The sequence below is a fragment of the Emys orbicularis genome, chromosome 3 (genome assembly GCF_028017835.1).
Source record: "Emys orbicularis isolate rEmyOrb1 chromosome 3, rEmyOrb1.hap1, whole genome shotgun sequence".
NCBI classification, from domain to species: domain Eukaryota; kingdom Metazoa; phylum Chordata; order Testudines; family Emydidae; genus Emys; species Emys orbicularis.
Genome location: NC_088685.1, coordinates 173,915,108 through 173,942,375, shown reverse-complemented (window position 1 = coordinate 173,942,375; position 27,268 = coordinate 173,915,108). Strand labels below are relative to the sequence as shown.

Sequence of the window (27,268 nt, the reverse complement as noted above, 5' to 3'; positions counted from 1 at the left end):
TTACTGCCAGTGATGTCTGCAGCCCTGGTCTCTGGTCACCTAATATTGTTCGGATCTGTAATTAGCCGATAAGAGTGAAATAAAGATCAGAATCTAGAAGAGAGATTTTGGCAAGTGGTTAAAAGGCTGGGAAATGCTAGATTTTAAGAATTCATCTTCATTCAAACAAATTTCTATCATTTTCTGCAAGCGGTTCACAATGACAAAGGCAACACAAGAGGAGGCTCTTGTTTTCTTCACATTCCTCACAAGATAGAATTCCAGTTAAATGCTAATACCTGTCAACTAGTAGTACAGCTGTGGGCATCAGAGTACCCTGTTGTTTGCCAGGTGGAGTGAAGGGACCAGAATTTCTCAAGCAGACAAAGAAACCTGAACATTAGAGTCAGTACACTACATGATGAATTATAATCTCTACAATCCAAGTTTAAACTCCATTAAAATACAAAAAGCCAAAGTACAAAACTGCTCTCTGAAGTTCTTCAATGCACTATACAGTTGTATCTCATATTGACAATCCCTTTCTTGCTATTTACAGGGTTTACATGGTAGTTTATTTGGTGATTATTGGTCAGTCAGCTGCTCTAGACATATGGGATTTGTTATTGCAGGAAAATAATCTAACTGCAAGAATTAGTTGAATTCAAACTTTATATGTTTAGTGGCATTTGGATTAATAATTTGTATGTTTTGGTCTGTGTTCTCTCCCCCCCCCCGCCCCCCAATATAAATCTGATTTATCACAGCTCCTTGGTGCATATGTATACATTAAAGCAGAGCTAGATCAAAACAGAACACAATTCTGACTCATGAGAATGCAAACAATTCCCCAAATATGAGAGATTCATAATCCCCCTTAAAATACATTTCAGGCAAAAGAATGAGTGAGTAAGTGGGCTTTGAACTGTACTTAGAAAGTCAGACATCGTCAGGCTAATGAGGGAAGGAAATATGAAATTTTAGGGCTCCTCACCCATCCACCAAGAATGGTGGACATTCTAAACTGAGGACTATTAGCCATAACATTCCAGTTTGTTTATTTTAGAGACAGTTGTCACATTGTGACATTCAGAAAGAGGTGGTCTCTAAAATAGCCCAGATCCAAAACAAAAGCTCTGTTATAGTCCTTTGAGCTGCACCAGGATTTTGTTTGTTTGGGCATTGGAACTTCTCAACTCTGCAGTGCTCTCACTTTAGGAATACATAAGAGAGACAGACCACATTAAACAGCAATGTGCTCCTATCAGAGTCTGTAAACATCTAATACATAGGGCACTTTTTTGTATGTAGGCCATATACCATGTTGTGTGTTCCTCATGCTACGCATATAGTGGGCCTGAACTGGCCCACTGAAATGATTGACTCAGAACCAGTGCTTCCTTCTTCCCCCCTCCCCCCCCCATTTTGCAGAAGAGCTTTACTGTCAGTCAGTCAGTGCAGTAACAGTCTCCGTATGGCAAATACAATGGAATATAGGATGAATTGCTGAAATATAAAGACCTGCTTTAAAAACTGATCTGTATTCCAAGGTCTCAGTTCTATCTTACTGCATTGCAGATCCTCTATACGCACTCTGTGTTTCCCACAGCCAGCAAGTACAAAGTCAGTTTCCCAGCAACCAGAGTTAAAAACAGCTTTTCTCCTGTTACTTTTCCTACAGAGGTTTTATCCTAGTTAATTAGGCTGCTTTAATTAATCCTAATATTCATATTAGGGCCCCTGCTGATAACACCACAACTTCCAGGAAACAATACAAAGCCTGAATCCCCCTAGGTGTACAGTAAATTAACCTTTAGTTCATTGTAATAATTCATAAGAAAAGAAGAGACAAATGAAGGAGTTTGCTGAAGCTTATGCTTCAGCATCTTTTTAAAAAAACATTAAAGATGTACTAGTTTGAGTAATAACACACAGCAGTTTTCATACCAAGATCTCAAAAGAGCAATAAAAAATAACTAAACTTCACTACATTCCACTGAGATAAGTATTGTTCCCATTTTAACAGATGATTAAAGTGAGGCACAGAAGGGTGGAGTAGTAAATTTGCACAAGTCCACGTCAGGTAAACAAGCAGAGAGACTAGAGTGGTGAGCTGCTCAAGTGGAGAATTAGGCGTGTATGAAGGTTATGCAAATAGGGGAAAATACGAAGTAGTAGAGATCCAGAATTGGAGAAATGGCTGCATACAAAGCAATGAGTCAGAAGACAATCCTGAGGGGATAACAGAACAATGAATGAAACTCACCCTGTGAGGTCAGTCCCATTGTACAAGGGCCATACAAAAAGATTTCATATAAACGTATATAGAAATTGCTAATATTGCTTTCTCCCTGATATGAGAAATTCCTTCAGAGAACAAGAGGATAAATATCACTGAAGAGAAGCAAAATGCTGTCTCAGTCATCACAACAGAAGATATTGGGAAGATAGGTGTTCTAGGCCTACTCTTTTCAGTTAATAAAATTGAGGCACTGTTTCTTCGATTAAGAATGTCAAAAGGGAGGTGCAGGAGCAAATTGATAAGTATAGGATGAAATTGAAAAGCAATCAAAACTGAAAGTTGATAAAAGGATATACATTTTTATACAAGGCATAATTAGCCCATGGAGCGCAGTGCCACAGGATGGCAGAAAGAGCAGAAAGAACTTAGTAGAACTCAGAAAAGGGTGATATAAAATGAGAACATCATCCGCAGTTGTATTACACAGGATTTTTAAAAGTGCTAAAAACCCTGAAGTTTTGGAGCATAAACCAACCACTAACAGAGTTAGGAAGCAACATCGGACATGGGCAGATTATCCTACAACTGTCCACTATAAGGTTTCTTGCACCTTCCTCTGAAACATTTAGTGCTGTCCACTTGCAGAGAGAATACTGGTCTGATCCAGGAGAGCAGCTTCTGTGTTCCTCCTGTTTGACTAATACCCACTAAGGATTTCAGCGAGAGCACCAACTCGCCTTAAGTGGTCCATACTAGATTTCAGCACTGATATTCAGAGATGAAAATTTATTTTTTCCTAGGCAGTCAATCTAGCAAAGAAAATACATAATAATAATACTTGGTGCCTTCCATCCCAGCATCTCAAAGCACTTTGCCATTTCTGCCACACTCCTATGAAGTAGTTAAGTACCATCCCCATTTTGGAGATGGAAGGGACTGAATCACAGAGAAACAATTTGTCCAGGATCTCTAAATGAATTTGTTTCATGGCAGGGATTACAAGCAAGCAGTCCCGACTCCCAGTCCCCTGCCCTAACAGACTGACTATCATACGAACAAAGATGGAGACTGGCAATTAGAGGACAAGTTGTTTATAATTATTTCATTTGTTTTAGGATCTGACATGTGGACACCTCTAGAAAGAAGGCTGTTTAACAAAGCATTATCCACTTACAGCAAAGATTTTATTTTTGTACAGAAAATGGTAAGGAGGCTTCTCTTTTGGTGTTTGCCATTTATAATCTTTTGCTCTTTATTTGCCACATTCAGTTTGAATCTGACCTCCTGCTCTTCACCCCTTAGTGATAGACTGACTCATTGCAATCACAGAACCAATGGAAGTTAAAGAGATTGCATGATGAATGAAGAATTCAGCTCACTGTGTGTGTGTGTGTGTGTGTGTGTGTGTGTGTGCGCGCACACGCACCAATAGGACATTAGAAATTTAGTTACTTTTTAAAGTAACAATAAACTCTAGTGTTCATGCTCAGTCTGTTTTTAAAACCCAAATCTGTCAACATGACTCTCAGAAGCCTGAACAGAACAGCACAAGACAAAAATAAATGGCGGAAACTGGTTGACACCCTATGCACCTGAGAGTGTGGGAGGAGAAAGAAAGAAAACTCAGGCATAACTAAAAGGATTTTCATTGGGCCACCAAAAAATACCTTTCCAGCCTAGTCAAATTTTAGTCCATTGGGGGCTAGACTGGGTCTGAGGGGGCTGATACTTCAAGGTGTTGAGAGCTCTTGGCACCTTAGATTGGACCTGTGCTTCTGTGTCAGCCGATTATCCAAGTTTCATGTGACACTGAGCTAATGTCTCTCAGTATAGTAGCTTTCTAGGATCAGAACATGAAATTATGGCACCAGGTCACTGTGGTGATGAAACACCACACTTAGTATCCGAGAGATAATAAAGGCAGTATGTTCTGGGGCATGTTTTTGGTATTCTACCCCCAAAGAAGGAAAGCTGGGAAGCTGGCATCTCTCTGGGGGCAGAGCTGAGGTATCTCAATTGTCATTATCCATGCTCAAAATGTTTGGGTTTGTGTAAGTTAAACTTTAATTCTAAGTTTCGTGGTTTCTAATGGTTGTTTTGCTTAGAGGGAGTGGGGTGTTACACCACCTCAGTATTCTTCTGAGGATTTTTACCCATCAGTTACTGCTGTGTACCATCAGTCAACACTGATAGAGCCCTGCCCGGATAGAAAAATGTGTATCCACATCCAGTCCCCCAAAATTGTCTACCCCCTCCCCCTTTTCTTCCACAGACCTGTCCCCCTGGCCAGGCCAGCATAGAGCCCTAGGGAGCCACAGCAGAACTTCCACCTGCCCACAGGGGGCGGGCTGAGAGCAGCCCCCAGTCGTGTCCCCACCCCCCAGGCTCCAACCCAGCTCCGGCGGGGGTGGGTTGCATGTGCCTTGGAGCCTCAGCCCAGCCACAGTAAGAGCTGGGCAGGCAGCTGTGAGCAACCACGGCGCGGACCCTCCACCCACCCTGGGTGGGGAGCCTCGGGGGCAGGGCCATGGGCTGGGGGGCTGCTCAGGCTCCCTGTCCAGGGCAAGTGGAGGGTCCACCGCGGTTGGAGCCAGGTCGGGGAGAGCCATGCGGGCAGCTGTGAGCCTAGGTCCCTCCACCTGCTCTGGTGAGTCTGTGCTACAGCTCCACAGCCCTGCGCAGATACAAAATTTGTATCCGCATCCGAGCTGCTATCCGCAAAAATGGTCCACGGATATAAAGCGGATACCCACGGATTTGCAGGGCTCTAACACCGTAGTGGAGTTTTTGTCTGAGAGTATCTTATAGGAGTGTTCACAAAGCAACCACATTAAAACTCAGATTTGTAGTTTATCTTGGACTGCAGAAATGAAAAAAGACTGGGCTGTCAGAAATTGTTGTCTGTTGTTTTTATTATTTTTGTTTTTCATAGACAGGTAAAAACAAAACAGCCGTTTTAACATTTTGTTATTGGAATATTTGTATTATTGCTTGACACTATAGGTTAAGTCTAAGACAGTTGCACAGTGTGTGGAATACTACTATACTTGGAAGAAAATCATGCGTCTGGGACGGAAACACAGAACACGTCTAGCAGAAATAAGAGATGAATGTCTGGTGAGCTTTAAAAAATAAACATAAAACTGTAACACCTGTAAAAAAAAAAAATTCTGTGTGTGCATGTGTGGAAGGGGGCAGGGCGTGTAGTGCAGTTTCATTCATCTTTCTAATGGTGGAAACTGAAATGTATTCATGGTACAAGCACTTCTACCACTGTATATCAAATTCTGGTCTAGAAACATGCATGTCCTATGTATGCTTCTGCTGCTGGTAGCACTGTAACAGAAAAATATGTGCACACTTTCCTAGATGCATGCATGTGTGTATGTGGATATGTATAGAATTGCTACTGTAATTTTCAGTGTATGAAAAGTTGGATAGTTACTCCTATAGACTATTGGCTTATGTCTTTGGAGAGGTAATTTACCTACACTGGCAAGAAAGTCTTAGTTTGCATGTGAGTTCAATGCCACTGTTATTTGAGCATTCTTAAAATAGACACTTTTTTTAGCAGGTAATTTTGCTAGAGTGTGTGTGTGCATGTTATATATTGCCACCCAGATCAATATGAAGCATTGCATGCTGGGATATGTAGACACCACAGCTTTATAATAAAGATGAGGGCAGTTTTGTGTCATATTGTAGAACTCCATGCAGCTATGGATAGATGATCATTTTGTTATGAATAAGACATGGAAAGTCCTCCATTGTGGGACAAATAAAAATGTTACAGCAAGAACCCTGAAGGAAGAGACTGATGCTGTGTTTCAGAACTGTCGCTAGTTTTATGCCTTTCCTTTATTCTTGTATGAAATTTTTAGTCTTCCTTAAATTTAATTTTAATTTCAGACAAGTGGGGAAGAGGAAGATTTAGAGGATGAGGAGGAGATGGAAGAAGAAAGAAAATCTGTAAAGGAAGAGGAAAGTGAAATGCAGAAATCTCCTGAACCACCACCTATAGGTCTTGGTGCACCTGTAGACCTGCCACCCCTTCAAAGTCTTACGTTTTCTGCAGCCTCTTTTATCTGTGAAATGCCAAACTGTGGTGCTGTAAGTGTATTTGATATCTTTAAAGCATATGGGGGGCAGTATTGTGGTGGACTCAAGAGACTAAAGTTCTGCTTTTGGCCCTGCCACTGGTCTGCTGGGCAAGTCATTTCACCTCTCTGTGTCTTAGATTTCCCTTCTATAAAAGAGGGATAAAATACTTAGTCCCTTTGTAAAGTACTTTGAGATGTATGGATGAAAAGCTCCATATAAGATCTAGGTATTTTTGCATATTAGAAGGATAATATAATGAAATAACTGGGAATGCCACTCATTATGGTACATTTCTGTTTCTATAATGAGTAAATCTTTAACTTCAACTAGGTATAATTGAGAACAGAATTGGCTAAATGTGTTGTTTGTATCATTAACCAGTGCAGTTGTTTATATATCAATATAATGTAAATTAAATGTATTTCTCTTTCGGAGCTGCTGGTCTAATGGAGTTTGTTTTTTTCCTTAGGTGTTCAGCTCCAGACAAGCACTAAATGGCCACGCTCGCATTCATGGTGGTACAAACCAAGTGACAAAACCACGATGCACCGGGCCAGGTACAAAGCAAAAGTCTGGCACGCAGAGTGGATACTGCTCAGTCAAGAGTTCCCCTGCCCACAGCACAACAAGTGGCGAGACGGACCCAACAACAATTTTTCCTTGTAAAGAGTGTGGCAAGTAAGAAAATATATCTGTCTATAATAGTACAGAAAGTTTGTCTGCTTATGTTCCAAAGAAATAGAACTTCAGCAAGTTTCTAGTAATTATTTATTTTCCCATGGTTGCTTCAAAGGAGTATTAGTTTCCTTTGACATATTGTGACATTTTCCTTTCCCCATCCACCAAAAAAACCAGACAAAAAACAGCCATTGGAATGCGCCCACAAGCCACCTACCCTAATCTGTTTTGAGAAACTGCTTTGGATATCATTTGAGAGCTTTGGACAGTTTGCCTACTGCATTCAGTCTCTCTTTCAATTTCCTGGTAGTCCCTATGCAAGAGTTATGCTTCCTGGTTCCAGCAGAGGGAGGCAGATAACCCTAGCATTTTTGTTGATATCAAAGTCTCCTCATTTGGGTTCTGTTTCCAGGAGGCGTAAAACACTCAGTTGGCTCAACTGATATAGTTTCCGTTCAGCTGATGCGGTGTTCTGGACATCTGAAGTGTTGGAAATATAATACATAAAATCAATACAGCCACATCAAGTGACTTGGCTACGTCTGTAGCTGCCCACAAGGGTTGAAGTCTTAAAAGCCACTTTCATGAAAGTGTCACATGAAGCAGACATTTTGGGTGCAGATACTAATCAAATCTTGAAAAGTTTTCAAAATTGCAAAGTCTGATACTATTCCAGGATAAACCAGCTGAGCAGTTTAATAGTGTCAAGGTCTCTACTCTAAGTAGCTGGGTTTTGAAATGTTAAGATTTCAATTCTGTATTCTGTGGGCAGTCTTCACAGAACTCTTCACTTCAGCAAAAGTCAACCATGATTTTGGGAAGCCTGACTGATGATTGTTGTGTTTGGAGTTGGCAGTGCTGCAGTAGAATTATGTGATATCCTAGGAGGGGGTAGCTAAAAAGCATAAATTAACCCTTCCAAAAGAGGGAGGAAGGATGCTCCAGCGGTTAGGGCACTAGCCGGGGACTCCCAAAACTTGGATTCAGTTTCCTATTCCACACTGACTTCCTGCGTGACTGTGAGCAAATCAATTAGGGTGGGATTCACAAAGGTATATAGGTGCCTAAATACTTTATGAATCCCACCCTTAGTCTCTTTCTGCCTCAGTTTTCACATCTGTAAAATGGGGATATTCGCGCACTCTTACCTGATAGGGGTGTTTGGAGGATAAGTGTATTGACAGTTGTGAGGCACTCAGATACAGCAGCAATTGGGTTCATATAAATGTTTAAATGAAGAGAGCATACAATTGTCTGTATTATTATTAGATTGCAGAAACCTGATGATCGCTCCCTGAAATCCTCCAAGTTGTACATAGATTTCTCTTCACCATCATCTCTTTAAAGACAAGGAAGCAAAGCACATCAGTGTGTTTTTTGAATAGAGGCAATAGGATGTCATCTGAAATGTTCTTTCTTCTCTTGAAATTTTAGGGTGTTTTTCAAAATCAAAAGTCGCAATGCTCATATGAAGACCCACAGACAACAGGAAGAACAGCAAAGGCAGAAGGCTCAGAAAGCTGCTGTTGCAGCAGAAATGGCAGCCACTATTGCAAGAACTACTGGGCCAGTTGGACATGATGTGATCCCTCTGGATCACTTGAGTTTGATTAAACATGTTGAGCATGTAGATGACCTTGAAGATGATGTTGTTCCGGAGTTAGGAGATGTCATGGAAGAGACTGAAGTCATGAATGCTGACCTCTTGTTGGATGATGAAGATGCAGATTTACTTCAGGATGATGCTGAGTTGTAAATGTAGAGTTGTCACATGCAGACAGCTACTGAAAACATCCTGAATGTATCAGTCAGGAAACCTGGACAACCTGTTTATTTCCCATTGATTTTAAACTACCTGTTTAAAAATGGTAATTCTTTTATCCAGGTCTAGGGAAAAGATATGCTTCCCACCCATTTTTTAATCAGTTTGTTTGTTGGGGGAAAAATAAATAATTGGCACAAATATTCTTATAAGGTGTTTTATCTGGGTTCTGCTTCACTGAGATTATTCAAAACCACAAATATAACAGAGAAATTCATGTTTCTATTTCCATTTCCTTCCAGCCTTTTTATGGGAGGAACTTTAATCTTTAACTCTTCAGAATTTTCATATTCTCAGTTCAGTATAACCTGGACTGTTTCATTTTACATCTCTCATTTTGGTCCTATTTACCAGGAAGGAGCTATTGTTGTGCACTTCTGACTGGATTAATTGCCTGCAATGGATCTTGCAGTGTTTTTTCTGATAGTACTCCATATTTGTTGGAGATGCTGACTTGATGTGTTCTTCTGTTTTGCATTCTTGTATCTGTAACAAAAAGAAATCTGACTAAATATGAAATAATTACAAGAGTGACTATCATCCATTCAGCAGAACACTGTTCAACCTGTACCTGTTAGTCTGCTTGCAAAATATATTGTTTATACTGTACATTTTAGAGCTTCCATTTTAATAGGATTCAAAAGAGAGAGATCCACTGGTTTCTGAATGACCCAGTCTGAGAATTGAAGATGATTCTATAGTGGTTCACTTCAGTTAAAGTGTGGCAAAAACTCACATCCTCTAATTGGAACACTGGATTAGGAGCCCTGCCTTTGTAATTGGGCAGAACTGGAGATACCGTCTGTTGTGACAATAAATCACACTGTTCAGTAGCTATCCCAGAGGTTTTAGAGGTTTTGTACAGTCGAGCAGTGCAGGAGCATGTTCCAGAAGACAGTAAATATCAAGAGACATTCTTTCCCCACAGACAGAAGGGGGGAGGGATGTTGTTGATATATCTACTCTCTTTCAAAAGAACACTTCTGGAAATTTTAACTGCCCCCCTCCCCCATTCTTTTTTTCTTTGGCCAAGATCTGCACACAAGATCTCTCTAACCTTATCTGTATTGACCTTGGTTTGGCACATTCTCCACAGATACACAGTACTGGATTCATAGAGTTGCACCTAAACCACATGCAGGATTAGACAGTGCTTGGGTACACGACCTTTCATTACTAAGGGGCAGTTTGGGAGCTCTTCTTGATATAAAATGCTGTAAATGTTTGGGAGGCTTCACTGATAACAACACTGATGCTCTCGTGAATCCTGCATAGGAGAACAGTACTGCAAATTTTATAACACATTTGTATGTAAATCATTTCAGATCTTCCCCATTCCTTCCATTTTTTTACAATAAGAATATTTCATTCATTTGCCACAATATCTGACAATTTGTGGAGTCATAAAATGTAGTCCTAACCAGAGCAAGCAAGATGTTGGGCCTGGTTCTCCACAGTCGTTCCCTTGTATACTTACACCTGTACAAAATGAATACAAAATGGGGGTAGAATACTATCAAATAATAGTGTTTCTTCACTCACCATAGACAGGTGTAAATGACCATGCAAGGTGCAAAGGCTGTGAGAATCAGGACCGGTGTCTACACAGGATTATTACTTGAGTAAAGAGACCATTTTTGTGTTAAAGCCAAACATACAAGGCCAAATCCTCAAGTTCTTACTCAGGGTCAAATGCTCTGCTAATCAAGAATGACCCTTGTAGGTAAGTTGAAACCACTCATCATTTTAAAGTTGCAAGTTTCCTGTGAATTCTTTTGTTGGTGGGTGGAGTTTCCTCCCCTCCCACCCCTGTGGAACAACAGATGGTTTCACCCACTATGTCTGTGAATCTCAGGAGATCTGACAGAAGGCCTTATGTCCCTGCACTTCCAATTGACTCTGCCATGCCCTGGAGCATGACTTCTGGACTCTGGGCAGTCCACAGAAGTTTAGACTCTTGTGAGTGGAGTCTACAGACATTTAAGTATTTGCAGGATCAGGGCCTGTGTATGCAGTAACTTGCTTTGGAGTCTGTGGGCTTAAAGTGGAAAGACTTGACTAGAGCCCATCCTCTCCCCTCCCCTCCAAACTTATGGAGCTTTGAACCCTAAGGGCTCCTCTGTGAAGGGACTTCTTCAGTAGAGTTGGAGAGAAAGTGGAAGCATGCTGTGGAAGTGGCACTCCTCATATGTTGGTAGGAAGGAGTCTGCATACAGAGAGTCTTGAAGGGACAATCCTGCCGAACTCAGGCAAAACTTTCATTGCCGTCAGTGGGAGTTTTGCCGGAAGAAGAATTGAGTAAAAATATTGTAGAAATTTTTGGATTTGACCCCCACAGAAGTAATTTAAAAAAAAAAAAAAAAATCTGGGTTCCTTCTAACTAAAGATTTGCCAGATGTCTGTGTTAAATCCACATAACTATCCCCTAGATCTCCAAGATGAAACAGGAATACTTTTAATTTTACACCCATGATAAAAATTAGTTGAAAATAACCAAAGAAATTGCCTATAAAGAAAGAATGCAAATTCCTGAAATAGTATTAAATAAGTTAGGCCTCAAACACTGACTCCATATTCTTAAAATGTTGCACAGTCTAATGTTATACAGATACTGTTCTGCCTAGATGTATCTAAATGTGGTTTCGTTTTATTTCAGAAAAGTTGTTTTCTTGCTAATAGTTGCTGATGCAAAACTATGTATTATGGGATGGTTTCACTATTGGATTTAGTCCTTTGGTAAAGTCTGTACATAGAAAATCAATATATTTTATGAAAAAAATCATCTTATTTTCAAATATATTTAACTGATATATTTTATTAGAAGGTTGTAAATATTTTAGGAGCTCTAGTGTAAAAATATATATATACTTTTGGGTGGGAAAGCAATGGAAATAAAAACTACATATTTAATGTAGTTTGTGATCTCTTCCAGATATAGCTTCATGTTATTAGCATCTGACTTGCATGCAATTTAACTTCAGGATGTAACTTATTCAGATTTGCACTAGGATGGCTTAATTTCACAACTTAATATTTGTTTTGGTTTTTTTGATGGTTTTTGTTTGGATTCCATATACTTGGTACATATCAAAAAGCACTATGTATAGAATATTCAGTACTATTTCTTTTGTAACAAATAATTGTTGTATTTGTAAATCAAAGGGTTTTATGTAACAGTTTGCCAAAAAGAGGACAGTATTTTCTAGTGAATTTTATACTTTTGATAAAATGTAGTTTGTTGGGTTTTGCTACCGTGATGAAAATTTCTTTTAAATAAATCTGTTAAAAAATTGGGGGGCTGACAACAAAGTTATATATATGTAATAATATACACATAGTTTACTTGATAGATGCTTTTTAAAAGAGCATTCCTTAATTCTGCTATATGGCACTGGTGAGGCCTCAGCTGGAGTACTGTGTCCATTTCTGGGTCCCAACCTTTAGGAAAGATGTGCACAAATGGGAGGGAGTCCAGAGGAGAGTAACAAAAAAATATGATAAAAGGTTTGGAAAACCTGACCTATGATGAAAGGTTACAAAAACTGGGCATGTTTAGTCTTAAGAAAAGAAGACTATGGGAGGGAGGGTGACCTGATACATCTTTAAAAATATTAAGGGCTGTTATAAAGAGGACTGTGATCAATTGTTCTCCATGTCCACTGAAGGTAGGACAAAGTCCTGCAGCAAAGGAGATTTAGGTTAGATATTAGGGAAAACTTTCTAACTACAAGGGTAGTTAAGCTCTGGAACTGTGGAATCCCCATGGGAAGTTTTTTAAAACATGTTGGTAAGCACCTGTCAGGGATGGTCTAGGTTTACTCTGTCCTTCCACAGTGTAGATAGCTGGACTTGATGGTCCCTTCCAGATCTACATTTCTAAGATTCTCTGATTCTATATCTGGTAACTAGGATTCCTAAATCATTCCAGTAAAAAGTGTTTTGTTTCCCCTGCCTCCTCCCCATATTAGTGTTAACATTTTTGGTATAGTTAGTCACAGTAAGAAGTATTAGAGAGAGAGAGGAGACTATTTCTAATATTTTAAAATTCTGAGGTGCTATAGCCCTAAAACCAACAATAGTGTATTTAATCTTGTTTTGGAAACAAATCTGTCAAATAAATAACTAAAGAACTCTGTCCTCTCCTACATCTGGTATAGTCTTGTCTAAATATTTCTGCTGCTGCCATATGCTTACTTGGATATTTTGGAATGTTCTACAACTAGAATCCAAATCCAGAAAGAGCTTCCCTTTACTTCTTTCTTACTCCCTTGAAAATTCCCTATCTAAGGCCCTAAAACTGCATTCCTTGTATATCTGAAACTCCCATTGACTCCAGTGTAAGTTTTGGGTGTACAAAAAATACAGAAGCTGAATTATATTACTAGTAGGTAGTGCTTGTTAATATATTACTATATTTTTTTCTGGAAATGATGGAAAAATTGAATTTTTAGGAGGGATGTGGTTGAGGAGCATGTAGTAACCTGGCAAAGAATAGGAAGGTCATTCCATGAAGTGGTGGCATGAAAACAGCCCAGAGCAAGGTGTGAAAGTTCAATTGTAACCATGTTTGGCTGAGTACAGAGTTTATTGGGTTAAGAAATTTGCACGTGCTCAGGGGCTCTATAAAGGGAGAAATGTGTGTACACCTATATATTTAATCACTATTTGTGTAAAGCACTTTGCATAAACAGTGCAGTTTGTCTTATTTCAGTCTAGTGAAATATGAGAATTAGTTGTCAGTTTCAAAAGCTTTTCACAGAGTTCTAATACAGCTATAAATGATTTAGGCAAATGTAGCTGCTTTTGATTTTGTTGTCTTAGGTCTGTAGTTAATCACATGCTGGCGTTTGGGTACGTACAGATAAGGACTCTATTTACCGCTGAGTGTTGCACAGTCTGTCATTGTCCCTACATTGCAATAGTGACGATGGCCTACAGCGCTGTTATGCAAGGCCCACTATAAACATAAGGAGACCAGCGCTGGCCTCAAGCGATTGTAATCGAAGCTATGGAAGAGCAGGTGAACAGCCCCCACTGCTGGGGAAAGCACAAGATAACGGAGATGGTACTGGAGGGACAAAATCGGTTTATGGGATCGCGGTGGCGCTGAGAAGCTTTTGAGCCGCACTCCGCGTGTCCCGGCTCGAGACGAGGTGGCACCGACTGTTTAGTATCCTTAACACGTCGTTCAAGGACCCCTCGCGATCAGCCTGCCGAGCAGCAGCCCCAGGCCCCCGCCCCGTCCCGCTCGTGCGTGGGCTCCTCACGGGCAGCGCCGCTCGGGGACAAGCTGGGGGCTGGCCGCTGTGTGACGAGCGCCTCTAGCGGGGCAAAGGGGGCCAAGCAGGGGACACGGTGCGCAGGCGCCTATTGGAAAGTGGTGCCCGTGGCCCAGCCCGCCCGGCAGCCCTGGGCGGCAGGAGGCCCTGGCTCGCGGCTGGCGAAGGGACGATGGGGTGCAAGGCGGAGCAGCCGCCCAGGGGCCTCTCAGCCTTTGGCAGGGAGCTGCCGCGCCTTCCCCGCGGGCTCCGCCACGGCTGGGGAGCCGCCCACGTGACGGGGGCCTGAGGCGGACGCTCTGCTCAGGCGGGGGAGGGGGGGGGGCGCTGGCGGTGCCGCCGCAGGCTTTGGGGCGGTAACAGTGCGGTGGGGCGGGGCCTGGCTCCTGCTACTCGAACGCGAGCGGCTGCCGAGTTACAGGCGGGAGGGCGAACTCTATGGTAGCAGGTTGCGGGTGGGGCCGCTCTATCCTGCCGGGGTCAGCTCTACGGCGCGGTGGCTGCCGGAAGTTGCCGGGGGAGGCGGGGCTGTGGGCAAGATGGCGGCGTGGGGAGGCGTGAGCCGCTTGTGGCGGCGGTGCTGCCAGGTACAGAGGGCGCGGGACGGGCAGCAGCGACAGGGCGCGCGCACCCCAGCGATGCTCCGACCTGCCCCCAGGGACTTCCCCGCTCCGCGTCCAGCCGCCCCAGTGCTCAGCGCTCTCCTGACCCGAGCCCTCGGCTGCTCCTCAGCCCCCGCCGGGTCCCGGGCTGGAGCAGCCGCCGCCCTTCGCGCGCTGCCGGACGCGAGCCAGGGCCCTGCCCCCGCCCCCCGCGTGGGTGTCTGCAGCCCGAGCAGAGGTGCCGGGGTTGCAGCCCTGGGGGCTGGAGCCCGCTTGGCTCCCGGCTCTGCTGCACGTACTCGCAGCGGGGCTCGGGCTTCTCGGCTGGCGCCCTGGGTGCCGCGCCAGCTGGGCCAAGAACTGAGCGGCCACCGCCGGTGTAGTGCGAAAAGCTGCTTTGGATCTTCCTTTGCCACTTAGGGTGTAGTGAGCATGCTCAGTATCTTCTGCTGAAGCCACTGCCCTTCACCCGGCCCTTGGCAACAGGTTCCTCGGACTGCTTTGTACAGGGGTTCAAAGCAGGGCCCGGCTCTAACTTTTTTGCTGCCCCAGGCACAAAAGAAGAGCGCCGCCCCGCCGTAACACCCTCCCACTCTGAGCGCCGGGCCAACCAAACCCCCGCCCCCCCAGCGCCTCGCTGGGCCGCCGAACCCCCACCCCCCCAGCGCCTCGCCGGGCCGGCCAAACCCCCGAGCGCCGGGCCGGGCCACCCAAACCCCCGGAGCGCCGCCCCGCTGAACAAAAACAAAAACACCGCGAGCACCCCCCGCCACCCCAACATTAGCCACCCCTTATAAGGTGCTGCCCCAAGCACGTGCTTGGTCGGCTGGTGCCTAGAGCTGGCCCTGGTTAAAAGGGGGCAGATCGGCAGGGGATGGCCTGAGTCTGAGCATGGGGTGGAAATTGACTGGTCAGGGGGTTCAAGCAGTTGGAGGCAGGCTTAGGATAGGGGTTGAAGGGCAAAATCAGGAAGGGGGATAGGCACTGGGGTTAAGCCCAGGGGTGAGGCACTGCCAGAGGGCAAAACTGGGGCAGAGGAGGTGACCGTTACCCTGGTGGACCGAGACATCAGTGTTTTCAAAAGTAGGGAGAAGGAGCAGAGGGACTTTTTCATATCCCCTCCCACAGGACAGCGCCTCTCAGAATGGGCTTCCCAAGGCTGGGTTCTTAAAGGCACAGGCATCCCAAGGCCTAGTCACCGCAGCTCCTCTCTGATGTAACCTACTGAGGTGCTTAGGGAGACTTGATTTGGTGAAATATTTTACATATTTTACATATAGCCCTGAAAAACAAAGAATCCCTTATCAGTTTCTATGACTGCATAAAGTCTCATAGCAGTTCACAAATTTGTCTTATTTGCTGCTGGGATTCTCTAAATTACTCTTAGCACTTCATCATTTACCTTTGTTATTGTGCTATTTAATTTATACATATTTTCAATGAGTATTTGTTATTAAAATATAAGTAAGTACTTGCTAGTAGTTTTAGCAATGACATCTGTCTTTCTAGTATTGCACTTGCTATGTTTTGTTAGCATAGTAAATGAAGCTGCAAAATAAATGATGTTTAAATGACTTCACTCTATTAAGAGGTAATTGATACTTATGTACACCAGGCAGGGTTGTTTGGAAGCTGAAGACTTCATGTTTCCATCCAACAACACTGTCAAGTTTTAGCAAATTAGGACACGTCACCAAATAAGAACAACCGTACGTATCAGTAACTGCTACTGATTACAATTTGCTACCCCGGTCCAGTAGCAGATTAGGTCAGATAGCAGTTTAATATCAGTATCTGCTACTAGTAGCAAATTACATCAGTTAGCAGTTTTTCACACTACACCTGCTCATGGCATCTGGCCCAGAGAGCTGCACAGAGACCATCACCTTGAGGGGTTGGGTAGCACCCAGGAGCCCAATTCCTGGACCAGGAGCCCAGCCTGCCAGGGCTGTACAAAGGCAGAGCAAATAGGCAGCCCCGCTCCAAGAGTTGACAGTCTTTACCCCCGTTTCTAAGTTTTATGTTTGTTTCATTCTAAGTTAAAGTCCAAGACCTGGACCATGTTTAGTTAATATTGCTGAGTAGCCGGCTGTGCTGCGAAAGCCCTGCTTGAATTTCTCAGGTTCTTCGCTTTGGCTAATAGTGTTTGACTTCCATGTCAATGCAGATGACTCCTGTGGATTGACTCAGGAATTTGTAGCTAACATGACAATCATGGGAACGTCTGCTCTACTCATGTCATTGGCCACATCTGGGCTGGAGTTGGGGGTTATAGCTTTGGGTATAAAAAAGGTGTTCTTAACTTGGATTAGTAGCTTAGGTTCAACTCCAGGCTCTCCTATAGGCTTTAACCTAAACTAAAAAATGCAAAAAATGGAATGTGTGGAAGAATATAAATCTGCCATTCAGTCAATTAAAAGGGATAAACAATGCACCAAGGTGTAAATGTAATACCTATTGTGAACTTGAGATGCCCACTCTTGTTTTGAGGAGAGGAAGGACATTAATTATCAAACATCTTCTCTTCTCATTCATTTTATATAGACAATCAACTTTCTCATTAATTTCAACATATTCTGCTACTCTCTAATATTCTGTAGTTATGAAAGTTAGTGTGCGGCTTACAGTAGCACATGGTGAATATAACGTGTATATATATTTACATACAAACAACTATATTAAGATTGCAGAGTCAGAAGTTAGAAAACGTTGGAATTAAGGTTGCCTGTACAACCTTAATTTGGCCCCCTTGTGTATATGCATTATAATAGTCTTTACTTACATTATCACCGTTTTTTCTGCAGGACCCCTGCCTCATTCAGTGCCCAGGTTAGATGGTGCTAACTGTATGGGTGGCTATTCAATATATCTTTTATACTCATTTAGTGTGCAGTCCCATTCAATATTTCTGCATGCCATTCATGCGCTTTTTTGTGGTACTTATCACAAATTTTAATGAACTTATCTTCACAAAACCATTGTAAGCTAGGGAGGTGGCATTATCCCTATTGTAGGACAGGTGACGAACTAAGGCATAGAGAATTTACAGCCAAAACTGTCAGGTAGTCACTACAATCAGGAGACTTGATGTCTGAGTAGTTAGCATTTTTATAGCATTTCATATGTTCAATGCACAGCTCTAATTGACTTTAGCTGCAGTTGTGAGTGCTCAGCTCTTCTGCAAATCTGACTCCAGGTGTCTCAAGTTGGGTACTTTGAAATAAGGAACACAATTTGTAGCCACCTGTGAATGTTTTGGTTGAAGTGACTTGTCAGCATTATGTAAGAACTCCATGGCAGAGGCTGAAATACTATTCAGTTCTCCAAGGTGATATTCAACCGCTTAAACTGAAAAACCCTCCTTTCTCTTCCTTACAGTCTTTCCTCATTCACTACACACCTCCTAACTTCTGTAGCAAATGAGAGAGGTCCTGCAGACAACAGCTTCATTCACTACACAAGCCTGATTCATTCCCTGAACACAATTTATAGTGTGGAGTGAATGAGCCAGGGGTCTTGTGGGAAAAAATAGCATGTGATCATGTAATTAAAGACTAGATACACAAGGGGACACATTACAGTTGCATGGAAAACCTTAACTCTAGCATGTCCGTCCTCCCTTTTAAGTGCTTGACTTTGGAATATTAACTTTCTTTTAAAATAGATTTTTGCATGTAATTTCCTATTTCAAAACAAAACAAAACTGAAAAACCAGAACCATATTGACCTAGCTTGGATCAATAGCAGGCTTGGAATGTTTAGATACATAGCACAGGTCTCTACCATTTGAGCTAATGAAGTAACTGGTGGCAGTAGCAGGTTTTTCTCCTCTTGTGTGGACCATCCACTAGAGGGAGATGATACTTGCCAGTGGGTTTCACAGCTGTTTGCTAGGCAGCAGAGGAGAATTTGGACTCAGGAATCCTGGATTCTGTTCCAGATTCTGGAAGTGAGTGTGCTTTTGCTGTAACAGACTCTTCTTTCCCTGCCTGTCCTATTCTGCCCCTGTGAAGCCTATCTCTGTGACTCCCCTTCTCCCCCTAAATTCCAGTGAGGCATCATCCTTTTCCTCCTGGGTGCTAGCAGGGGGACCATTGAGAGTATAGGTGAGACAGTCTCCTTGCTCCACTGCCCCAGCATGTGGGTACTGAGAGCAACAATGGTTGGACAAGTCCTGCTTAGCCCCTGGAGCCCTGGACTGGAACAGGCCCAGTCACTCTGGGGATGTTGCCTGCTCAGTCTGGTTGTCCCATAGGAGCTATATGGGGTGGAGAGTGCTCACTAGAGATAGAATCTTACCTGATAATTTACCTGCTAAATTCTAACACGTCTCTACTGAGCCCTTGCAAACTCTGATTTTTCAAAGACAAGTAACTTGGCCAAATTTGGTGAATTGTCACAGGGGCACAGTTAGCAAGTCAAAGCAAAGCCAAGCCTGTAATTGTACTGTGAAATACTGTATGTATTGCTATATCCTGCATTCAGAAATGGAATGACATCACATGCTCGAGTCCATTATTGTGCTAATAAAATTAGTAATCTTCAATTTTTGTATTGAGTTCTAACTCAGAGGTATTCTTATAATTATGCCTTTGTATCGTTGGTAATCAATTAGTTTCTTCCTCAGTCCTCTTATTTGCCGGTGATTATGTAGGTAGGCAGGCATATATAGTAGGTAATGAGTTCATATATTTTTTGTATGCATGTAATGGTAATGTATTGACAAGTAAAGTAACTGTTAACCCAAAACATTTTTGTGTGTGAGCTAGTCAGAGTTGCATTTCCAACACACAAACTTTAATGTGGAATTTCTGCACAGATTAAAGGTAATTTCCATATTACTTTCTGAATCCTTCTAGACAGATACCATACAAATTAATTAAACTAGTCATTTTATGATGTGTTCAACTGAGGGCAACATTCACTATGAACCCTAGGTGTAAATGGACTTTGTTTAGGAATCAAAGTGACGTTTATTCAGGCCTGTGCACTGGAATAGCAGCTGCTGCCTTTTTATACCCATCATGCAGCCATTCCAAACTACTCGGTCTACGTTCCCTTCAGTGCCGTCATCTTTGGAGCAAGAACGAAACTCCTCTAACCAGTATGTGTCTCATTGCTCTGCACCAACACTATGCACACACTATGCATTTAATCTTTCATATGCTAAGTTCTTTGTGGTACCTCCAGACTTACATTTATATATTTTAGTCTAGAAAACAATAACTAGCTTTTAACAAATCTACATTAAGCCAATAACTTTTAATTTGAAAGATGCCAGCTGATGATTTAACTTACTTTCACAGGGAACAGGGACTTTTCCTGTAAATTACTCAAGCAAAGATACGCCAAAGCAATATCATTTTCTTCTGTAAGTATAACATTTAACAATGAAGTCTGAAAAACCCTGAGCTCTTAATTTATAATCATGTTAAATGTGGTCTTTTCTCCCTCCTCCCATCTAGAAACAAGGACTTGTTGTGGGTTCAGTTCTCAGGATTCCACACTGATTTACACCATCATAAGGACAATTCTTTGGTATGTGACTAAGTAGACCCTGTACTTATTATATACATTCTCAGTAACAAAGCAAATACACAAACTCAGACTTATTTTAGCATAGGTGAGTATTTTTTTAATTATGCAAAATCCCATTAAGAAAAGAATATTTATAGTATGAGTTGGATTATTACTCATTGAGGTCTCATTTTCAATGAGGTCCTATAGTTACAGTCTGCATGTAGAATAGAAATGTAGTATTCTTGTGGAAAGTCCTTTCATTTTAAAATACGTATGGTACATATTTTAAAAGGAGAAATTTTAATTCCCATTTTACTTATGTTTCATCTTATCCTGATGGAGGGAGTCCTGTGTATTTCTCTTCTGCTACAGAGAGAATTGCCAACAGTGCAGGGCCTGAGAAGGTGACTCTTCTCCAGTGCCAAAAAAAAGTAATAGTAGACTGGTTTTAGGGAAGAATCTGCAACTCTTCAGAAGTTGCTGAGCTCTACTCTTAACTTCAACTATTGCAAGCCTTACTACATTTTTTTCCGAGTCATCTTGAAGAGCCCTCACCCTCCTGATCAAGAACTTTTACCATAGTAGCTTCTGAATGCTCAAAATTTAGAGGCCTGGTCTATGCTAGAAAATTAACTTGGTTTAACTATGTCACTCAGGAGTGTAGTTAATTATTCTCAGAATAATTAAGCCAACCTAACCCCCAGTGTAGACATCTTCCATTGTTCTTCCATAGACCTAAATACTGCCTCTTGGGGAGGTGGATTATCTATACCTACAAGAGAATCTAGGCCAATGGGCTTAGCTGGAGTGCACAGCTCTGCCATCCTTGACAGAATTGGTAATAGTGGCTAATTAGCCACAGGTTGACAAAACTAAAAAGTACAATTAGGTTGAGCTGCCTATAGTATTTTTCCCCATATAGGATGGTAGGGTGTACAAGATAAATGTGTATTGTATTAATTAATTAAGGGTAGTATAGAGTTATCACCTAACTTGTCTTTTTCTTACAAAATGTAGGTATCCATTTCAGATGAATCGGACACATTATACAGGAAATTATCAGTTTTAGTTAAAGGCCATGATAAAACTGTGTTGGACAGTTATGAATATTTTGCAGTGCTTGCTGCTAAAGAACTTGGCATCTCCATTGAAAAAGTGTAAGTGTAGGTGACCTGGTCTCAGCTGCTACTTGTAAAACACCACCCCTTATGGCATCCATAGTTGTAGATTTTTGAGGTATGGAATTTACTTTCGCTAAGTGTTTCAGAAGTGAAAGATGTACACTGATGGTATTTTTTAACTAATTTGATGCCATTGGGATATTTCCCTGACAAGTTGTTTTAATTATTTTCCTTGTTATAAAATCCTACACAAGTTGTTGTTTTTTTAAAGTTGGTTTTACACAGTGCCTTTCACACAGCAGTAGGATACAATAATAGTTCAAGGACCATACAGCCAAAAGCCACAGCTGTTACACACACAGCACTATGTTAAACAGCAAAATATTTATAGAAAAGGGAATCTTGCCCAGGGTTGTGTGTATTTTTTTTAAGTACCATTTCAAGCTTGCTGTAAGGACAGCATCACTGACTGTGCAAGCAGCCCCCTATGTATCATTATCACCTCGCTGAATTTAGTGGGCCTGTTTTTCCCCCCGGGTCTTTTAATAGTTATTAAGCCAAAAGATGGCTGTGATACCAAAATACACTGGTACTTTTCACACTGCCTCATTCACTTGTGCAAATGTCAACTAAAGCAGGGATCCTGGCATTAAGTCCTGGTGGGTTATGTAGATACTGAAAACAGTGGTTTGATCTAAAAGGGGTATGAATGTGATTTAAAATATGAAATAATGTGTTTAAATGATTGTGCATGTTAGACATGAACCTCCCAGGAAGATAGAACAATTCACCCTTCTGAAGTCAATACACATTTATAAGAAGCACAGAGTTCAGTATGAAATGAGGACACATTATAGATGCTTGGAGGTGAGTGAGTGTATTTGGGGGAAGGAGAGAGCTCAAATAGAACTTCACATATAGAAAATGCAGTTTTGTCAAGTATTTAATGTTTGACACTCACTAAAATTCCTGAAATATGTGTGTACTGATTTTACATTTAACCCCAGCGTGCAGAACTTCCTAATCCTGTCTCAGTGGATACTAAAGAGAATACTTGTTATACTTGATGCAATTCATGCACCTTATATTAAAATAATACTACTGAAAAGTATGGTTCTGAGCACACCATTTTCCACATCGTATCTTTTATATTAATTAAAAAATTAGAACAAAATGGCAGATAAACCATCCCACAGTTGCCTTTAAAAATAACTACCTTCCTCTTAAAAACCAAAAAAAACCTGGCCACCTCCCATGTCTGTTGAGGGGAAGAGATTGTCAATTAATGTACGTTTGTAGTGTGCTTAGCATAGTAGGGCCCTGACCTAGTTTAGGATGCTAGGATGTTATATAATACCCAGGGGCAGCCTTTCTAAATATACGCTGCACTAATCAAACTACAAGTTAATCGCAGAAGGATCTGTAGGTAAACAAAGGTGTATGTGTTTCTACAGTTGCAGAATACGGGTGTTAAGCAAACCCCTAGTTTGGGAGTACCTTCTCCTACTAACTGTGCATGAGTGTAAAGATGATGCTAATCTTTTGCCTGTGGTGAAGGGGAAGGTTGAACCTAAGTGCTCTAGCTTTTCTAACTCTGAGGAAATTTTCCTATCAGTGTATGCCTATATCATTATACAGTGATATGCTAATAGCAGAAAATATGGCTACTTTTATTTTTAAAACATTTTCTGTGTTGTTCTAGTTAAAACATTTAACTGGCAGTACAGCTGATGTCTATTTGGAATACATCCAAAGAAATTTACCTGAAGGGGTTGCCATGGAAATAAAAAAGGTATAATTGAATTGCTTTCTTGAATTTCTAATAAGAGCTGTGGGATGAATCAAGTTTTAAGATGAATCAGATGACAAATGGTAGCTGTTGATATCTGCTGGGACTAATAGCAAGTGTAATTTCTGGAATGTGCGGGGGAAGGGGGGGGGAGGAGAACGTGCAGAGATTCAGGGCTGGAGAGCAAGGGATCCAAACAGTGGAAAGCACAAGATGAAGAGGGGATGGAAGCTGTGCTATTCTTAAAATGGCTTCTGCCACTTGGTGGCCTTTCATGTACCTGAATAAGTATTTGTAATTTGATTTGGGTAAATATGAATACAGCAAAATAATTTATTCCGAATGAGGGAATTGTCACATTTAAGGTGCAGATTGGTAGGTATAATTGTTTGTTTTGTTTTTAGACCAAATTAGAGAAACTACCTGAACATATTCAGAAGCCAATTTGGGACAAGCTACCTTCAGTAGAAGAAACTGCAAGCACGTCATGAGCTCTTCATCTACTAAAGCTTTTTCACATCTGTTAGCAACGGAAGCTCAACCTGTGCCTGTTAACATTTTAAACACAGCATCTTCTCACAGGAGTTACCCTCTATCCAACCTCAAACCCTGTCCTAATTTTACAAACAATACTTAAAAATTATGAGGAGATAGGTCATTTGCTACCCTAATTATCAGTGAGTTAGGATCCCAGCTCCAGGCCATTAGCAGAAAGACTGGACCGCTGTGAAAATGTTTTGTCTGTTTTTCTTTTTTCTAAATCTTATATGGCCAAAACTTGATAAATGTACATGAACAGGTCATGATGTTCAGTAATGGTTTATTTGTGCATAAACACCACAGGATTTGTGAATTTACTGTCACTGAGGCTGATATTTGAAGCACATATCTCAGAGTTCTTATATGACCCATTAAATTTTATTTAAAATATTTATTGCTGGGATAGTCTCCTGAAAAAGGTTACATTTATCTTCTCTTGTTATACTTGGCAAGATGACAGTAAAAGCACATTGAAGAGAACTTTCAGGACTTGTTTTAGTATTCACCACTCAGCTGAGCAGGTGGGGCACTTACAGGTCAGGTCAGTTTCTGCTGGGAAGCAAAATCAGTAAGACTGGGTATTTTCTAAAACTTTTATGTTGTATACACTTTGAACAATGTTGTCAAACACCACACAGGAAATCTCAGATCAGACTCAAGCAGCAACTGAGTCTCACTAGGGTCCTTTCTTGATACAATGGCAAAGAGCAAACTCTCTAGCTACTTGCCAGTTCTCCCAAAATATCTGCATCACAAACTAAATACAGCGTTTCTCCCAAGACTACACTGCTTGTATAGTAAGGGCTTGTCTACACATACAGCACTGCAGCAGTGCTTAGGAAAGACATTGCCCCTGGTGATGAGCTGCTCCAGTCACTGTATGTACTCCATGTCTGAGGTGGTAGCTATGTTGACGGGAGACCCATCAACATAGTGCTGTCTACAGCAGGAGATCGGTTAGTAAACTGCATCGCGCAGAACACCACAGTTATGCTGACATAAGTCTGTAGTGTAGACCAAGCCTAAGAAAAAGCACTTGTAAAATTATCTTTAACAGCATCATCTGATTACGTGTTATAATCGTATTAACTTGTTCTCAACACAAGTATATTAATCACAGCTGTAAAAGGCTTTTTTCCATGGGAGCCCTGAAATTGAGGCTCTTACACTACAACCTACAGTCAGTTCCAGGTGGAAGCTCATCCTTTCCCTCCCTTTTCTTCTGTGGAGCTTGAGAGGGCTTCCTGAAGAAGTGGGTGAATGATTAGCACATTAGGCTACAATGCAGACTTAGTCGGATTCCCTTCTCTTCCACAGCCAGAGAGAGCTGGTAAATAACTTACGCTACACTTCAGCAGGCCTACAGGAGTGGAGCTGGGACCTGGACTGTTGGGGTGCAGCAACAGAAGGAAGGGTATGAAGGAGCCACAAGAACTGCTGTGGGGGGGTGACTACTAGCAGAGCTGGCCAAAACTGAGGCTTTCCAGTTTGAGAAAGTGGCATTTTTAATCTTTTTGTTCTAATTTGGAATGAAACCCAATATTGAAATTTCTTGAAACCACAAATACCCCATAAGTGTTTTTTTAAACAATTTGCTCCCTGGGATCAACAGCCACTGAGTGAAACTGCTATTACCCAGCAGTTCTAGCCATAATAATGGTCCTTTAGAATAGACGGTTTTGTGTTTTGTTTTTTTGTGGTTTGGAGGAGATGGAATGGTGGGGGCTGCAATGAACTGAAAGAAGGCTCTAAGAAGAGGGAGATTAGCAAGCTTTTGATACTGGTTAGTTGTGTCCAGGATAAGCCTGCTCTTGTCATCAGTTCAAAAACAGTTACCTATATTTTGTTTCTACTTTACAAGCTGGCAGGGAACATTTAAGGCAACAAAATGTTTTATGGAGCTCAAATAGGTTATAGTAGGAAGTAAATTCTTGAGGCCTGAGTGGCCCAATGGGATAATGAGCTAGCTTCTTCTAGCAGCAAATGATTCTGTTTACATCACACCTAAACAATAGTTGGCTGGCCTCCTTGTCTTTTTGCCCACAGGCCCACCATGAAATTTAGCATTATACTTGGGCCCAAGATTAGAATAGTAAGGTACCCGTCAGTCAGAAGAAAGTGTATTAATTGATCATGGGGGTTCTAGAAGCACTAGAGAGCTACTAGCAGACAAACCCAGTCCCCTGCCAGGGAAAAGTCAACCTGCTTCAGCAGAGTGGATGTAAGAAGCACAAGGAGCTCTACACACCATGTGACTGTTGCAACTATTCATCTCACCAACCTCAAGTTATTTAAAATCACCACAGCCTTTATTGTAGCACCTAGCAAGAGATTCAACTGAGGGGCTGTGCTTTAAAAACAAAATAAGTAAGTGGGAGGGAGAAGGACTTTTGGATCCCTACAGTCACTAGAGTGTAGTGTACAAACACACTCCTTTCTCTATGAGCGGGCTCCTTTTCTGCCACAACCCACTGTGTGTTGGGGAAAAGGAGAACCTTACTCAATTGTATGGTGGGAAGGGCTCTGATCTCATTGGCCATTTTCAGGGGGAGGAAAGTAATGTAACTTTCCAGGCACAGTCTTTTTTCTCTCTATGTGACCTCTTAAAAAGAGCTGTCAGACAGGAAGAGCCCAATAACTTTAGTCCTCAAGTACATTCTATGTTCCTTCCATTCCTAGCTGACTGATGGGAAACAACACAGATTCCAACCCCTACTACTCTGCTAAACACAGGCAACAGGCGCTGTGGGGAGATAGATAGTTTGGGGGAAGTTCTGCTGTAGCAGCTCTTAGTAGAAAAATAAAAAGAGCCAAGATGAAGAGAAATCAAACAATTAAATTAGTGTCAATAAAGCTCACTGTGCCAGTCACAAAACTTCATTTACTGAATGGCCATGATTTTGCTAGCTACTCAGGATATTCACATCAAACTCATTATCAACAAATCTGTTTGAAATTTATGTTTTTTCTGTCATCTGTTCAGCTGTCAGGAATACATCTAGAATAAAGGTGGGATCTTTTAATCTCTTATTAACTAAAACCAAACAGACACTAGGTCTTTAGGACACAAAAATAAATAGAACATGAAAAAGACGAAACTACTGATATTTTATCTACTTAACATAAGTACAGAGACAAAGGACTTTTGGGAGGGGTGGGGGAGTTAATCTACTGAGATCAGATTCTCTAGGCCAGGGGTGGGCAAACATTTTGGCCTGAGGGCCATATCGGGTTCCCAAACTATATGGAGGGCTGGGTACGGAAGGCTGTGCCTCCCCAAACAGCCTGGCCCCCGCCCCCTATCCGCTCCCTCCCACTTCCCGCCCCCCTCAGAACCCTCGACCCATCCAACCCCCCTGCTCCTTGTCCCCTGACTGCCCCCTCCTGGAACCCCCGCCCCTAATCGCTCCCCCAGGACCCCACCCCCTATCCAACCCATCCCTGCTCCCTGTCCCAACCCCATCCACACCCCCTGACAGGCCCCCCGGGACTCCACGCCTATCCAACCCCCTGCCCCGCTCCCTTACCATGCCGCTCAAAGCCCGGCCAGAGCCAGCCACGCTGCCGCGCTGCCCGGCAGGAGCTCGTAGGCCCG

General features: G+C 42.1%; 2 protein-coding genes across 3 annotated transcripts in view; both read left to right on the top strand.

Moving 5' to 3' along the window:
* The window catches only part of TRERF1 (transcriptional regulating factor 1), a 137,470-nt gene extending 128,537 nt beyond the window's left edge, over window positions 1-8,933 (top strand). Inside the window, exons 14-18 of the mRNA XM_065400608.1 lie at window positions 3,337-3,425; window positions 5,225-5,338; window positions 6,131-6,331; window positions 6,792-7,000; window positions 8,435-8,933. Coding sequence (XP_065256680.1) covers window positions 3,337-3,425; window positions 5,225-5,338; window positions 6,131-6,331; window positions 6,792-7,000; window positions 8,435-8,756 — 935 coding nt within the window. The 3' untranslated portion in view covers window positions 8,757-8,933. The remainder of the gene's footprint in view (window positions 1-3,336; window positions 3,426-5,224; window positions 5,339-6,130; window positions 6,332-6,791; window positions 7,001-8,434) is intronic.
* A 4,784-nt stretch (window positions 8,934-13,717) lies between these two features.
* MRPS10 (mitochondrial ribosomal protein S10) lies at window positions 13,718-23,986 on the top strand. 2 transcript variants are annotated; one of them, XM_065401149.1, is made up of 7 exons: window positions 13,718-13,887; window positions 20,010-20,074; window positions 20,169-20,241; window positions 21,241-21,380; window positions 22,103-22,211; window positions 23,047-23,136; window positions 23,538-23,986. In XM_065401149.1, the coding sequence occupies exons 1-7, from the start codon at window positions 13,831-13,833 to the stop codon at window positions 23,622-23,624; spliced, it is 621 nt and encodes a 206-aa protein (XP_065257221.1). In that variant the 5' UTR covers window positions 13,718-13,830; the 3' UTR covers window positions 23,625-23,986. The 2 variants fall into 2 exon arrangements, with proteins under 2 accessions (XP_065257221.1, XP_065257222.1); XM_065401150.1 differs by lacking the exon at window positions 13,718-13,887 and adding an exon at window positions 14,623-14,688.
* Window positions 23,987-27,268: the final 3,282 nt, after the last annotated feature.